At 38.6% G+C, this 15,265-nt stretch overlaps 2 protein-coding genes across 2 annotated transcripts; one reads left to right on the top strand and one right to left on the bottom strand.

Moving 5' to 3' along the window:
- Window positions 1–876: 876 nt before the first annotated feature.
- On the bottom strand, window positions 877–9,572 carry GNPTG (N-acetylglucosamine-1-phosphate transferase subunit gamma; the record flags this gene model as incomplete). The annotated part of the gene is given in 12 exon segments (XM_084216163.1): window positions 877–1,047; window positions 2,166–2,247; window positions 3,664–3,792; window positions 4,049–4,131; window positions 4,681–4,795; window positions 6,082–6,175; window positions 7,221–7,304; window positions 7,412–7,466; window positions 9,007–9,074; window positions 9,330–9,384; window positions 9,465–9,512; window positions 9,515–9,572. Coding segments are annotated over 12 exon segments (996 nt in total). The 3' UTR covers window positions 877–922.
- On the top strand, window positions 9,544–14,088 carry TSR3 (TSR3 ribosome maturation factor). The gene is made up of 6 exons (XM_084216164.1): window positions 9,544–9,652; window positions 9,751–9,967; window positions 10,808–11,001; window positions 11,794–11,964; window positions 13,308–13,371; window positions 13,450–14,088. The coding sequence occupies exons 1-6, from the start codon at window positions 9,571–9,573 to the stop codon at window positions 13,580–13,582; spliced, it is 861 nt and encodes a 286-aa protein (XP_084072290.1). The 5' UTR covers window positions 9,544–9,570; the 3' UTR covers window positions 13,583–14,088.
- Window positions 14,089–15,265: the final 1,177 nt, after the last annotated feature.

Raw genomic sequence — 15,265 nt, forward strand, 5'->3', positions numbered from 1 at the left:
TAACAACTCAGTGATTTCATTGCACCTTTCTGTCAGATTCTGACCAACTTCCATTTAACCTGACAGCGAAAGACGACATCGACCTTTGAACACGAGTCGGTGGAGTGGTGTGGTCTGCACTGCACTTTTTCTGCTAAAGTGTGTCCAGAAAACTTTTTAGCATAGAGATGAAATAGCATGTTCTTAATATTGTGTAGAAGGATTTTGTACAGGACTGGCTTGCAAGTAAGGGACATAGCAGGGAGGATTAGCTGACAGAGAGCACGTATACAGGCCTGACAGTCATCAGTCAGTGTCCAGTGGTAAAGCTGGGTCACAGTGACCTTGCTGCAACATGAAGAGGTACGAGGATAGTACCTTGCCAGAATAGTGAGATCAGTTTCAACAGTTTACAATAAAAACCTAGAAGATTGTAGAAGTAGGTGTAACTGGATGATAAGTAAACTAACCAATCCTGAGCTCAGCTTTTGCAATATGTATGAAGCTTATTAAGAAATGTATTTAACCTGCTGTATTCGCCTAATAAATCGAGACAAAGATGATCAAATGATGTCCAGTCTCCCTTCGTCCCGACAATATTGTATTTAGTATCTTTCTTAAAACACCTTGCAGCACTGGTCTTGAGCTGGTTTGTATTCACTCCAACTTCTACCACACTTGATCAGTAAAAACAGCAAAAGCTGGGACTGGGCACAGAGAATCTTTAAGTACGTGCCAAATACTGGTCTTACCAAAGAAGTGTTACAAATGTTGTCAGAAACTAGCTAACTATTCTCATAATGGTGTGCCCTCACTCTACTACACTGTGTTTGCTTTAGGGCACAAATTGAAACAAAGTCAAGAAAACTCACAGGAAGGCAAATCATCTTTGTGGCATAATACGTGTTCAGTTTAATTTACATTATGTACCATCCAAGTTTCTTCACAGAGTGTAATTCCAAATTCCTGTATCGCCATGCAGGTGCTCATCATCCTTTGACCCATTAAGAATTGATGCCACAGCAGTTGCCAGTTGGTCACTTACATACTCAACACTGGTATTTCCAGCTGTAAAATTAAGGTTTTAATATGATATCAGTTATTTTGGCTTTTAAACACCAAAACATTTTTGTCACAGAATTCACTAAAAATTTTTGAAGTCATGTACAGTAAACTGAATTCGACTTTTGATTATAGAGTGCTAATCTGCAATAATTAAAAGAACTACTCCAATACTACCAAACAGGCAGAAATACTGTGCAAATTACATTGTTAATAGTTTAAACGTGCCGATAACATGTTCTACAAAATTTTTATATGAGTTTTTTCCCAAAAAAGTTTCTCAAAGCAAAAAGAAAATAATAAGTTTGTCACTAATTTTAAGCTAATTTAATTAGCTCAAAGATTCTTTGTTTTGTTGAAGCGCCAATTCTGAACATACAATCTGTAAAAAAAAACCATATATGTATTTATGTATATACATGTATTCCTAAACATTAAATTCTCCTTTGACAAAGAGTTCATGTAATAAAGGGCATGATGGTCTGGCAGGAATGAGGAAAAACAAACAAACATAAAGAAGACCAAATTACAAATCTCTCCAAAAAAAAAAAAAAAAAAGGCAAAAAACTTGTCTGGAATTAATCCAGATAAGCCGTGCCCCTTCACAGCCAGCACCAGTCTTTTCTACTAAAAACTGCATGTGGTATGGTACTTACCTAACAGAAATCAAAGAGAGGGAAGAAAGAAACAGGCAACTTCAAAAAGGGAAAAAAACAATCGAAAAAGATACAGAGAAAAAACTTCAAGTGTTATGAAAGAAATCAGGCCTTGTGGTTAAAATACAGAAGTGGAGTTACTTAACAGACACATTTGTTCTATTAATGATGTAATATTGGTTTCCTTTTAAACTGGCACCTTCAGGACTGGAGACAAACTTCAGTTACAACAGCAGTCAAAATTTTTCTATAAAGCTAGAATTTCAAGTCATCAACAGATTTTTTGAGGACAAAGTAAATCCTTGTGCACAGGAATCAAAACGTAAGTACTTATTAAAAACTTTGTCTACTGAATTTTACCTCCAGATATGCCAGATTATTTAACTGTTACTATAACTGAAAACAGCATTGGGGTATTTACATTCTGAGCAGACAATAATGGAAAAGAATGATACCAAACAAACTCACCAAAATTTCCTTTGTATGCAATACCATGCTGACCTAATAAAACTCTAAGTTTTTTTATTTCTTCAGAAAGTTGCTTGTATTCCTAAGAAAGAAAATGCATTAAAAAGAGCCTTCCCACTTTTCAAATACATACCTAGACGGGAGCTTTTAGGGAAAAAATGCCTCTGTGCACAGCTGTTACACCTCTTGGCTTTGAAGAACTTAAAATGCTTGTTCCAGGAACACAGAGCAGATTTTAGAATAAGATACGTGTCTGTGTTGCCAAAAGAGGGGCCAGCTTTTTTTCAAGCCCAAGACTAAAAATTAGAAATGCTTTCTGTAACTATTTCAAATCTGTCCTGTAACCAGCATTTTAACATAGAACAAATCTTAAGTTTGCTTCAGGACTACCCTTATTTTATAATTATTGTAGTTCTGCTGTCTGGAAATTTGTAAACCCTTCAGCTCTTGGCCTAGTAACTTCATGTTCTTGCTCTCAGCAGTTTCTGTTACCTTAAAGACAGGGATTGCTTAGAGACTCAAAGCACATACCTGAAATCTCAGAGAAGCCCCTATTTTTTGCTGTGATTTGGTGTTTACAGAAATAAAGATAGAGCAAAAGATTAAGTATTTAAGATTCTGTATTTACCATACCAGCCAATTTATGTCAATTAAGCTATGATGAAGCCAGAAAAAGAAACAGAAATTATTAAATACTGTATTGTTAATGAGTGAAAAAATAATCCCGTGACTGTTCCAGCTCCTAGGAGATCAAAATGGTGATCTTTATATTGAAGTATATTCAGCTTAACCGTGGTTTTATTTGGTTATATTCATTAATTACTACATGGTGTTTTGTCTTTGCTAAAAGACTTCATCAAATAAAAAGACAAAAGCAACTGCTTCTCTGTGTTGTAATGAATGAATTCCCATCCATGCTCTTTTTCTGATGGTCAGGTTGCGCTCTTTTAGACTGACCACACCTTCTGCCTCTATTTTGCCCATTCCAACTCTGTTGCAGAAGAACTGTTCACATACACAAGAGTCATTCAGAAATAAATACAGCCATTCATTTTGCTTGTGCAACAGCCAGTTCGTTCTTACACAAGTCTGGGTAATTATCCACAGAGATAATTATCCACAGTGATAATTAAAAGTGTCAACATTCTCGAGGTTGGTTACATGTTTATCTTCACTAGTAATTTCTTCCTGTCTCCAGACTGATATTCCCCAGAAAGAGTACCTACTGGGTGTTTATAACCCAAGTACATACACCAATTCCTTCCTAACCCCTATCTTCTTACTGGGCATTCATTTTTGCTGGTTTGTTTTTGACTTAGGGCTATAATAAATATACCGAATCACACTACATGCAGGCTGTTACATATTGAAACCAGAAAAGATAACTCCACAAAGAGATTCAGCTGAACACCAAGCACATTTACATAATGCTCTCCCACTGATACTGTCATACAGTGAAAAGGTGGCAATTCCACATTGTAAATATTATGCTCTATACCTTACTGCACTTTTCCACTGTTTCAAATTCCAGAGTTATTTTCTTACTCTGTTTCTCAACTTCATTTTCTTCTGTTGCTTTTAGAAGTCCTGCTTCCTCAAAAATCTCTTTCAGATTTTTTTTGTAACCCTAGAAAAGAAAAAGTGTCCAAAAGGCAATAGATCAATCTATTCTACTCTCAGCTCTGCTTGCAATTTGCACTGGCCATTCCAACTCCACAAGCTTCATTACCGTTTCACACAGAAGTTACAGAACACGAAAATTACTATTTGCCAACTGCAGAATAAATGCATCTGTTCTGAAAGGAGAAACTACAGAAGCCAGGTTTGGCTATTTGACAGTAATATTTTTTTTTTACCAAATAGAGTTGGAAGAATTAATAAACCTGGTCGGTTATTAGTTCATCGTACAGAAGCTGCTCTGCTTCATCCCACTTCCTCTGCAGTGCTTCAGTCAGAGTTGGATAAACTGAAAAATAGAAGTCAAACTATGTCAAAACCAGGAGCACTGTCCTGCATTAGTTAATTCCTCCTCTAGTATCATGCAAGAATATATGTTTTAAAAACTCAATGTTTCTTTACAGTACACAGTCCCCACTGCTTTCAAGAGCTGGGCTTACACTTAAATTGCACTTCACACATTTAGAGTTTCTGGAGAATGACCAGAATTTTTTCTTATTTCCAGATCCAATGGAGCTTTTTTTGTAATGTAAGTAAATGGGCAGATACTACAGGGCTTATTCCTATAGTCCAAGAAAAGAAAAGGAAAAAAAAATCATTCACTGGGTTTACACTAGCAATGACAAAAAAAAAAAAAAGTTATAAATTTATAATCTCAAAGAAAAAAATTATTTGAGAAATACCATGTGTTATAATGACTGGGATTTTAAAAACCACTTTATATAATATGTTAACATTTAATACTAATTTATATTAAGGTACTAACTCAACCTAAAGATGGACACTCTGAAGGTAGTGTATATGCTAGCTGTTCTACAAAGTATTTTTTAAATCTTACCTAAAAGTGAGTGGGGATGGCACACAAGAGGAGTCTCAAATGTCAGAGAGTAAACACAAGTACTTGGCTCAGACACATAAGCCAATTTATTGCTCTTTCCACAAACAAGATGAACCTAAACATCAGGAAAAACAAAGATGAGCAAAAAATGTCTGTGTGAAACAACACCATCACTGATGATCTATTTGCTGTGTTCCAATGCTAGTAGATGCTTTTCTGTACATACTGTCATGTCAAAGCTTCCAGTGCTTTTTTTTATTTTTTTTCTGACAGAGAAAGCATGATAGCAAGCACACAATCCATTTATTTTATCAAATGTGAAAACTGTTTTCTCTAATGGGAAATGATTCTACCCACCAACCATTGTTCCTTGGACTACTAAGTACCATATTTGCAGCAAGAATGAGAGTAAAAAGGACAGTGAATAGGACACCTTCAGAATCTCATCTAACATAAGCACAATCTTCTTAAATTTTATTTTTGACCAGTGTGCTAATTTGAGAATACAAGACACATCCAGACTGGAGAGAATTGTTTTCATCTTTAGATTTGCAGCACCAATATTTTCTGTCTTCAAAATGAAATGCCAGTGAAAAATTCAATCACAATTTCAAGGGTCATACAAGACTGAATTCTTTCTGCAGCTTCTATGGGAAATAAATATGTTAAGCAGGCACCTCCATCAGAGTATAACATTTTCACCATGGCCAGGATATGGCAGCCAAGTTGGCAGCTAATTGCAAGAGATTCAACAAGGAGAAGTGCCGGGTAATGCACTTCGATGATAACAACCCCGTGCGCTGCTCCAGGCTTGGGCAAGAATAGCTGGAAAGCCACCTCGTGGCAAAAGACCTGGGGATGCTAGTTGAAAGGTGTTACTCATCAGACTTGTTCTCCAGATCCTTCCACAGCTCCAGTGCCCTTCTCTAGACATGCTCCATCACCTCAAATCTTTCTTGAAATGTCACTAGTGCTTGTTCTAATACCATGCTTAGCTTCTCAGCAGGCTATTGTTAACTGCCAAATTCTTTCCCCTCCTTTTTCCTGGATGTTTTTAATAGGCTGGCATCCTGAATTCTGCAAAGAGGTCTTTTTCTTTATTTTGCCTGACACACATTACACAGCACTGTACTGTGTTTCTACAATAATAATTATACCACTCTATCAAGAAAAAAATGAGTTGTAAGTAACCAATGAGAATACGTAAGTAAATATCCTCAAAATTTTATCCTGATTCTTTCCTCCTCCAGTCATTCACACAGTACCTGCAGGAATTCATCTTTATGTTTTCTATCACAGCTTAAATGATGACTTCTTCAGGGTAGGAATGTTTGAGTTTGTAGTCTCACAAGTGTTTGTAGAGTCATGCTGTCTGAATTAGCATAGTTTAAGTTATTTTACCTTTGTCTGTCTGCTCTTAGTTTCACAGGAGTCTCCTTCCCTCATCCACATTCCAACAAATGTGTTATTGTCAATTTCCCATTCGTGCCAGATTCTGAAAAAAAAAAGAGGACACTGTTTCAAGTTACTGAACAGAAAAAGATGAACCTTCAGGAAGAAAACAAAGAATACCCTTATACCATGTTCAATTTAAGTCTATAAACTTCATTTCTGTTGTCTCAGGATTTCCAATTCCTACAGCCAACACCTTGGAAGCAGTGTAGTTTGTTATCCATGTTGCTATATAGGACACATCAACAGCACTTTTTGAGACCAGAGTTTTGGATCATATTTCAGTTTGCAAACCATTTGCAGTTAGAAATCTGTGTTTAAGTCTAGTAAAATAAAGTTTATACATCAATCCCACAACAAATTCCATGAGGCTAAGTACCCTGTGCAACTAAGTTTGATTGCAGGACTTTTAGTGCTGGTGAGAGCACCTACAAACTAGTCTACTTCTGCTAGTCCTAAAGCAAATGATATCCTCAGCATGGTGCTGTACCAGTTTCCTCACATACCCGCTTACTGTTTTGCATGTAGGAAAAAAGGAGATATCTATATACAAAAAATCTAGAAAAGCAATGGTCTGGTTTATACTTAAGATTTATTTTAGGTATTATGATTTTGTGGTATTATGATACAGGGTATTTTTAAATACTTTGGGATACTTTTTTTTAGTTCTACATTGAGCATTTTATAACTTTTTATATTTTTTAACAACCATTAGGCATAAAGCACTCTTTTTCATTTTGTGATATTAGTATTTAACCCAAACTGCAAATAGTTAATGGCCATGAAATCTGTGTTAATATAAGCTGTAGTTAGACATTATTGACTTTCTCACATGAACATATCACACTTGCAGTTGGCAGGGGTTATTAATCAGTCTCCAGCTAAAATAGGAGGTTAGTATTTACCAGCAAAAAAAAAAAAATCTGAACTTTTCAAGACAGGGTACTTTTTATGCATAACACTTGGGAACTACAATGATCTAAGCTGACCAATGGAAGAATCTTAGTTTTAAAATGGCCTCATTTTTACAATCTATGAAGTGGCCTGCTGACAACATAGCTAAAATGTAAAAGATCTAAGTGCCTTACCCTAAAATCCCACTATAGGCATTCCATCGAAAAGTTTGCTCATGCTGAGTGACATTATGGAAAGGACAAAACTCATACTTGTACCTTAAAAGGAGAGAAAAGAAACAGAAAATAAGAGATGTTTCAGATTGGAATAAAAACTAGTTTATTCCTACTAAGTACACAAACAAATATCCAAATCCATTACTCACGTGGATTCCACAAAACTGAAACACTTGCCAGCAAGCCTAAAGAGATGTGCAGGGCCTAAAAACATCACAAGGGATGACATAAAGAAAAAGGAATGTTTTGGTTAAATTTAAGCAAGCTACTGTGCTGACAAAGGTGCGAGGAGTATGTGACAAATTTAATTTTCTGCTGTACATAAGGAAATTTTTATCTTTCATATGAATTACTGTAAGTTCTTACTAGCACTATACTAGATTGCATCACGTTCTTTCATGCTTTTCACTCTCACTACCTGGTGAAATAGATAAGTCTAATTTGACAACAAAAATTAGAAACCTATGTAAAAATAAACATTTGGAGGCGAGGTCCATAAAAGGAATCATCAGTGCAGATCTTGCCAAATTCTAACATTGAAATCACTGAATCTCTTGCTTGGCAGCTGTCTCCAAATTCATCCAAACTCTGCAAGTTTATACTAGCAAAGCTCATTTGTTCAAAATGTTGACAGTGCTGCACATTTAAGTTTCACTGAGATTCTCAAACTGGATTTTTTTTGCCATTTGCCTTCATGGTCTGATCCAGGTAGCATTCAACTAGATAAAACTTTTGCCGTCAGACAGGTCAGCAGCTACAATTCTATTATTTTAGTATTGACAACAAGGCTTGCTGCCAAAGAAATCCAAGACTGGAAACTTGTCATTAAAAAGAGGGAGGAAAGTTCTGAACTACGTGCTAGAGAAGTATTTCAGTATCGCTCATATATGGAAATTTACCTTGGAATTACTAAATACTTACGAGGAAAGAAGAAAAGAGATTACAAAGCAAATAAAGTAAAACCCCATCCTGGATGCTAATTCCCCACTGTCAGGATTGTATGGGTACTTCTTCCAAGTATCTAGACGGGCAATCCTACAAAGGTCAGACTACCAGAATCACGCCCTCCAGAATGCTTTAACCACTGGTATACAGGGATACCGGGATACAGGCAGGGGTTCTTTCCCAAGTGTTCTTCTGACTGCATGATCTTCCATTTCATTCTAGAGATGGGCTTGGTCAAAGGGTTTGCTCCTCTACTACATGAAAGCTGTGCCTCAGTGATTAGAATGCTCTACCCACATATGCAAAACAGCAGGTGTGAATGTGTCCATAAGGAATGCATTAAACTCATGTCTCCCTTTCCAGGGCAGATGCTGTAGAAGAGAAACTACCACAACTATTACCCCAACTGTTTTGTAGGGAAAAGAACAAGGATGGTTTCCATGCTAAAGAAATAATTGTGTGAGGCAGGGTTCCATGCCCTTAGGTTCATGTTCCACGTACACTCCCAATTCTTGCCTACATGTAAGATCCCACAGCAAAGAAAGAAGGATTTCTGGTATGTTGTCCTTTTTTCCTACTACTTTGGCATCTTCCCATTCAGCATTCTATTACTAATCCCATTTCTAACTCTATCACATTTTATATTTGCCCCTGCTTATTTTCCATGATGCTTACAAAACTACACGCAAAATCAGGTTTTGTATGCATAAAGTCAAAACAGACTACTTGCACTGCAAACGACTGTTGCTAAATGATGAAAACGGTACCAAAAAAAAAAAAAAGTAACGGTTGCATATACCTGATACTGCAGACGGTGACATCTTTGGCTGCAGCCTATTTGTTTGAGGCAAGAATGGGTTATTCAACCTTTCAAAAGAAGGAAAGTTAAACGTTTAAGGCTGAGTTATGCATCTGGGCGCCCATACATCCTTCCCTACCTGTGTGTCTCAACATCGACGGCCGCTGCCCGCGGGCCAACAGCGGGGTCTGCGGGAGCGGCACGGCCCGGCACCCCATCCCCGTTGGAAGAAACGGGCTGGAGCGGGCACGACGACAAAAAGACCCGAACCCGTCGAGTGCAGGCGGATCACGGGACGACACGGCGAGCAGGCGGCCACGTACCCGAACGTATTCGGCTCTTCCACGATCTTCATTTTCCCCGCCGAGGTGAAGAGACCTGCTAGGAGAGAGCAGTTGGGCGCGGCGGATGGGCAAGACGACCGGCGCGCCCGCCCGCGCCGCGGCGCCCGCACCCACCCAGCGCCGCGCTCAGCGCCGCAAGCAGCAGCCGGGCGGCCATCGCCTCTCCGCGGGAAGCGGAAGTGCGTCACGCCGCGGGGCGGTGTCTCCGCCGAGCGCGGCCATGGAGCGCGCCCGGCGCCGGAGCCGGCGCGGGACTCGCAGCCTCGAGACTTTCGCGGCGGAGACGGAGGCCGCGCTGACAGGTGCGTGAAGGCGCTGCGGGACGCGGGCAAGGGCGGGCGGGTCCTGCCGAGTTTTGCCGCGTCACCGTTGGTCATTGATGTGCGCCTGCTGTTTTCAGCTTGCCTGGACGGCGAGAGGGCCGCGGATGGGGGCGCTCGGGGGGCCAAGTTCCCCTGCCCCCTTGCCATGTGGGAGCTCGGACACTGCGATCCCAAGAAATGCACCGGGAGAAAACTAGCCCGGAAGGGGTTGCTGCGAACCCTGCGCCTCCGCCAGAGATTCCCGGGCGTCGTCTTGAGTCCGCTGGCCACGGAGTACGTCTCTCCGGCTGACAGGTGGGGCCTCGGTGCCTGTTGGCAAAACCCGGCGGCGGGGGAAGTGGGGGAGCTGCAGACTGTGAGGGAGAGCACTTCGTTCAAGTACCGTCCTTATGCTGTATTAAAGAGAGCATTTTAACCACTGATTCATGGCTGAAACTCATATGGAATAAAATTAATCTTCTTATTACGTTACAGTGATGCATGAACATGAGAAACAAAGTAGTTTTATCAAATCAGCTTAATATTTTTACACAGCTAGTGTCAGATGAGAAAAGCATTTTTAGCTCCCAATGAAAAATCAAAGTGCACATCCTGTAGGTTAATTTCTTCAGAGCACGGCCCTGTAGCTGCTGTGTCTTTTTTCATGCTATATTTAAGTTCTTTGGTTAGACAACACATTGTGTTAACCTGAAAACTTTTTGTGGAAAATGAGAATTTTCTTCAAATGTGCCTACAGAATTTTTATAGAGATATACTTATTAGAGAAAAGATTCGTCTCTAGAAGCAGAGAGAACCTAGCAGAGAACCTAAATCAGAACTTCGGTGTAGTTGAAGGTGTGAACATTATTATTAATCACATTTCTGTGACATTTTTAAACCTAGAATTATTCACGTTTCATTTTGAAACACATGGGTAAACCTTTTTTTGCCATTTGTATGTTTGGAGGAAAACCATGCTACTATTCTTTCTCATTGAGTCTCTGTTAGAGGTTATTGTAAAGCATATGGGTTTGATTAACAAAAGCCGGGGGTGTATGCAAGTTTGTTGCCAATATAAAGCAGCAATTGGAATTCTCACTTCATCTGTATAATGGTAACAATTTTTCAAATACAGTGACATTTCTTTTTTTTCAGGCGTGTCATTGCTCAGAGTGGAATTGCAGTCATAGATTGCTCATGGGCCAAAATAGAAGAAACTCCCTTTAAGAGAATGAGGGGGAGTCATCCACGATTGCTGCCTTACTTGGTGGCTGCAAATCCTGTAAACTACGGTCGGCCATGCAAGCTGTCCTGTGTGGAAGCTTTTGCTGCAGCGTTTTGCATTGTTGGTAGGCTCAATTGTCTGACGTGAAGTATGGTGGTAGCAATTGCTACATCCTTAATAAACCAGAAGAGATTGTCTGCAACAAAATAAACTGTAATGTTGTAATACGGGTCATCACTTTCTTGACTTTGGGATCAGATTGTCTATCTTTCCTCCCAAGTGCATGTTATCAGTTGCACTGAGGTATCCGTGGAGTATTCATGTCAGTTACTAAACAGGACACAAACTGATAATCCTCATTTTGTCTGGATGGTGCATAACATTAGAAAAACTAATTAAAAAAAAAAAGAAGACAGAACACAAATGCTTGGGCAAGATTGCCTTAATGAGAGGTAGCAGCTGGCTGTTAATAGGGGGAGGTCTGGGTAAGAACAAAAGAAATCGCCCCCTCTTGTGATGTTTTGCAGACTCATCATAGAACTTTGATAAAAGAAATACTCTACCATACTGCAGACAAATCTTATCTTCTGAAAATACTGTATGTACAATTGATCTTGTACTGAAGGGCTGTGGGAGCTAGAGCTTGAATCATTCATTACCTGTACAAAATACTTTTATGTAGCACTTGCTAGAAGGCTATGAATTACTCTTGGATTCAGTTCCATGTTTCAAGTCAAACTGAAATTTGAAAATATTTGCAGTCTTTCCAGAAGTTTTAATCCCTGAACACTGAAAGAAACATTGGCAAACATTTTTCTGTTGTTTTGACAGGAATGCACATACTGAACTAGAAACATGTAAGCCAAGTGAACTCTCTCAGTAAAGAAGAAAACTAATAAATTATTTTCTGTTTTAGGATTCCCAGATCTAGCCACCATTCTTCTAAGGAAATTTAAATGGGGTAAGACATTTCTTGACCTGAATAAAAATCTCTTGGAAAAATATGCAGCCTGTCATTGCCAGGACGACATGCTAATCATTGAGAAGGACTTCTTAGCCTGTGTCCAAGAAAAAAAAGAAGAAGTAGGTAAGAGAAAAACAGAAACACTACACATGCCCTTTTTCTAACGAGTTTCTTTACAGTATTTTCCTTAAATCTCATAAAAATATTAGCAAGGTGGAAGATAAGTGCTTTGCTGGTATGTGTTGTTCTGTCTTTATACTATGCTAAGTGTACCTGTTAGCCCATATTATTCAACTCAAGTAGGGTGAAAATGACTAAAGCAATTTAATGCATAGAGTATACACAGCTGACTGTAAAGCAGTTACCCTTATTCAGCTAACCAAATTGGAAACTTAGGAGCAAAAAGAAAATATGATGCTTCCTTGTTTTGTATACAGATGTTACAAGCAGAGTTTGAGTAAAAAGACTAGTAATTGAGAAGGAGCTATGAGAGAAATATAGGCATACAGTCAGACACCAAGTTAGGTAAACATAAACCTAAGAAGGACCTTTAATAGACATATTTATATAGTCCTCAATCAAGATGTTTAAAATCAGATCTATAAGGAGAATTAAAATAATTTATAATAAGTACAAGTAGTTTATTCTCAAAGTCTTCCAGTCATTTATTGCAATCGCAGTATTTCAGGCTCTATTCACCAGTGAGTGCTTGGTCCCATTCAAGACAGCACAAAGAAAGGCAGATAATCAAGAACATATGAAGAGGGATTATCCTAATTAACATTTTCCTTTCATGGTGATTAAGCCTTTAAAATAGGCCAGGGGCTCATACTGCAAGAAGATGGTCAATAGCCTTCACTTGCTCTAAACTTTGATCTCTTTGCCATGATACTGAATTAAACCATTCTCCCAGTGGAAGCCTAACTAGGTAGATCAAACTGAAGACAGCTCTTAAAAGGCAACATGGCTATGCTACATAAAGCACACTTCCACCTACAATCCTATGTATTTTCTGGTTGAACTGCGGAACCAAGACTTGTTTGACTTTTCTGACAGTTCTTCCCAGCTACTTCAGCCAAAGTAAGCGCAGCCCTACCCTTACTCAGCAAGAGCTAAATCTGGACAGCTGTAATTCACTTCTCAGTGGACATCAGCTAACTAGACAGCCGTTTTAGAACTTAGTCTGTGTTTTCTTACCCAAAGCCTTAGAAACCTACCTATATAATCTGACCACCTCTAAAGAGCTACAGAACTCTTGCAGGGGGTGAGGGAAAAGAGTGAAAAGCCTGAACTGGGCAGGCAGGGCTTGAGTTATTTTCTCATCTCCCCCAGTTTTTCCTCAAACAACTACGGTAAACTTATGAGAGATGTGAACTAGCCTTTCTGTGCCTTCCCCTCCCTGCCATTAATCAATGAAAATGAAGGAAAACCATTAAGAAAATGCTTTTTTCATCTTCTTTTTCCAGATCCATTTGATGTTGACCTAGAAAAAGAATTTTCTAATCCCAACAGGCCAGTCAATTCCTCAGGGTAATGAAATTTAATTTAAATTATAGTTTTACTTACTATAAGTTATTTTGCTTTTATAATCTTGAAAAATGTTTCCAGTCTAGCACCAAGGAAAGAAGATTCTGAGGAGGACAGCATGAGCAGTTCAGATGATGCCACTGAAAGCAGTGAAAGCACTGATGAGAGCAATCCAGAAGAAATAAAAATCCCCAACAATCCCAAAGAGTTGTAACATCTTGTATAAAGAAATTTTCTTGTGAACACTTGAGTGTGTCTTGTTGACCTGTAACTTGGTGCTTAGCAAACCTTCGTCTCTATGCAGGTTTGTAGGTATTTTTAGGCACGAGAGCTCTAGGTTATTTAATTTTTAGGTAAGTATGGAACATTAAATTATTTTGTAAGGAGTTTGAAGCTTAGTTACAAGTTAAAACATAACCCAGTATTCTAATCAAGGTGTCTGGAAAGGGGTTTTAGGGGATTGTTTTTAACTAATAGTATATTGGATAAACTTTCTTAACTTCTGGTCTATATTTCAACGGGAGAACACAACTAAGCTATTGGCCTGTTCATGGTACCTACCACATAGGGAGTCTCTTGACTTTTTGCAGGCTTGAACCTGCCGTATGTATTTCAACTACTTCACCTGTTTAGAATAAACTGAGCTAAGCCTGAAAGGAAAAAATGCTTCTCGGAATTGCTTTAACATTTCAGTGTGTCTTTTCAGGAACTTTAATTGCTCATTTTAGTTACTCTGATACAGTCCTAAACAACAACAGTGTTTTTGGCACTTCATACTCAGAATTGTACTGTAAAATTTCACATCACAGGTTAACCAGTGCTATCTCTGTGTATTTTCATCACTCAAAGTGGCACTGTACCAAATCAGAAATACACACAGTCTGGCCGTTAAAGCTTTGTGACAGACTTGTACCAGCACTAGTATCTTAGGTCAGTTTTCCCAACGCCTGCCAGTTTGTATAGTGAAAACGAGCTGTTAGCAGTTGTTTTCTATATATTTAAATAGAATACTCTTTGGAGTTTCAAGCACCCAACTGGAACCTAAACTTTAGTGATCATTCAGTAGAATTGGAGATACTAAGGACAATTTGTAGACTCACCTTCACAAATCAAAGTTCTTCACATCACAGGACTTTCTCCTCTTGTCCCTCTACTGCTAGAGGGATGAAATACTAGTGCTACTGGAGCTAGAGCTGGGAGTAACAGCAGCAGTTTGGGTGGTACAAATACTCAATTTCCCTTTAAAAAACAAGAAGCGCAATTAATTCTATAAGAAGACGTTCCCTTTGATTTCGTCTTTTCATTTACTTCCCCAGCCATCTGAAATCTGTCCCAAATGTGCTGCTTTAGCAGGGATTTCTTAGACAGTGACAAGAAAGCAATTCAACATAACTTTTAAAAGACTGAGAACCATGTGAGCATGTCAGCTATTCTAATTTGGGGGAATGCTTTTATATTATTAAGCTGTAGTAATCAAATGCAGACAAGCAAAACAGATCTGGAAACAGAGCTGTATAACTTAGATTAACTTAAGTGCTGAGCTGTAGCCTTTTTTTAATAAAACCACTGAGGAAGCTAAGCTCAGATGGAACAAAGCTTTTCACTTTTGTTTTGCAGAATGATCTGACTTAAAAATATAATTAAAAAAGCAGTGAAAGCTTAATAGAGGGCACATCAGCTTGACATACATAAAAATAACTTACATAATTTTTACAGATTTCCTTTAGAGAAGGAAACTGTAATTGCATAGAGCACATCCTTTCCCTAGAAGCTATATGCATTAATATATGGAAAGAGGCACAAAATTATTTCTGATAAACAAGCGCCATTTGAAAATCCTCAGCATTCCTTGGACAACTTCTATTATTGATCATATCAGTCTAAAGCTCACATTTCT

Source organism: Fringilla coelebs, assembly GCF_963513975.1.
Source record: "Fringilla coelebs genome assembly, chromosome: 16".
Lineage (NCBI taxonomy): Eukaryota > Metazoa > Chordata > Aves > Passeriformes > Fringillidae > Fringilla > Fringilla coelebs.

What these genes read in the sequence shown, in the direction of transcription:
- TSR3 (XM_084216164.1), top strand. Translation starts at nt 9,571, where the DNA reads ATGGAGCGCGCCCGGCGCCGGAGCCGGCGCGGGACTCGCAGCCTCGAG. An exon ending in TGCAGCGTTTTGCATTGTTG is followed by an intron (nt 11,002 to 11,793) that starts GTAGGCTCAATT and finishes TTTCTGTTTTAG; the next exon opens with GATTCCCAGATCTAGCCACC. An exon ending in AGAAAAAAAAGAAGAAGTAG is followed by an intron (nt 11,965 to 13,307) that starts GTAAGAGAAAAA and finishes TTCTTTTTCCAG; the next exon opens with ATCCATTTGATGTTGACCTA.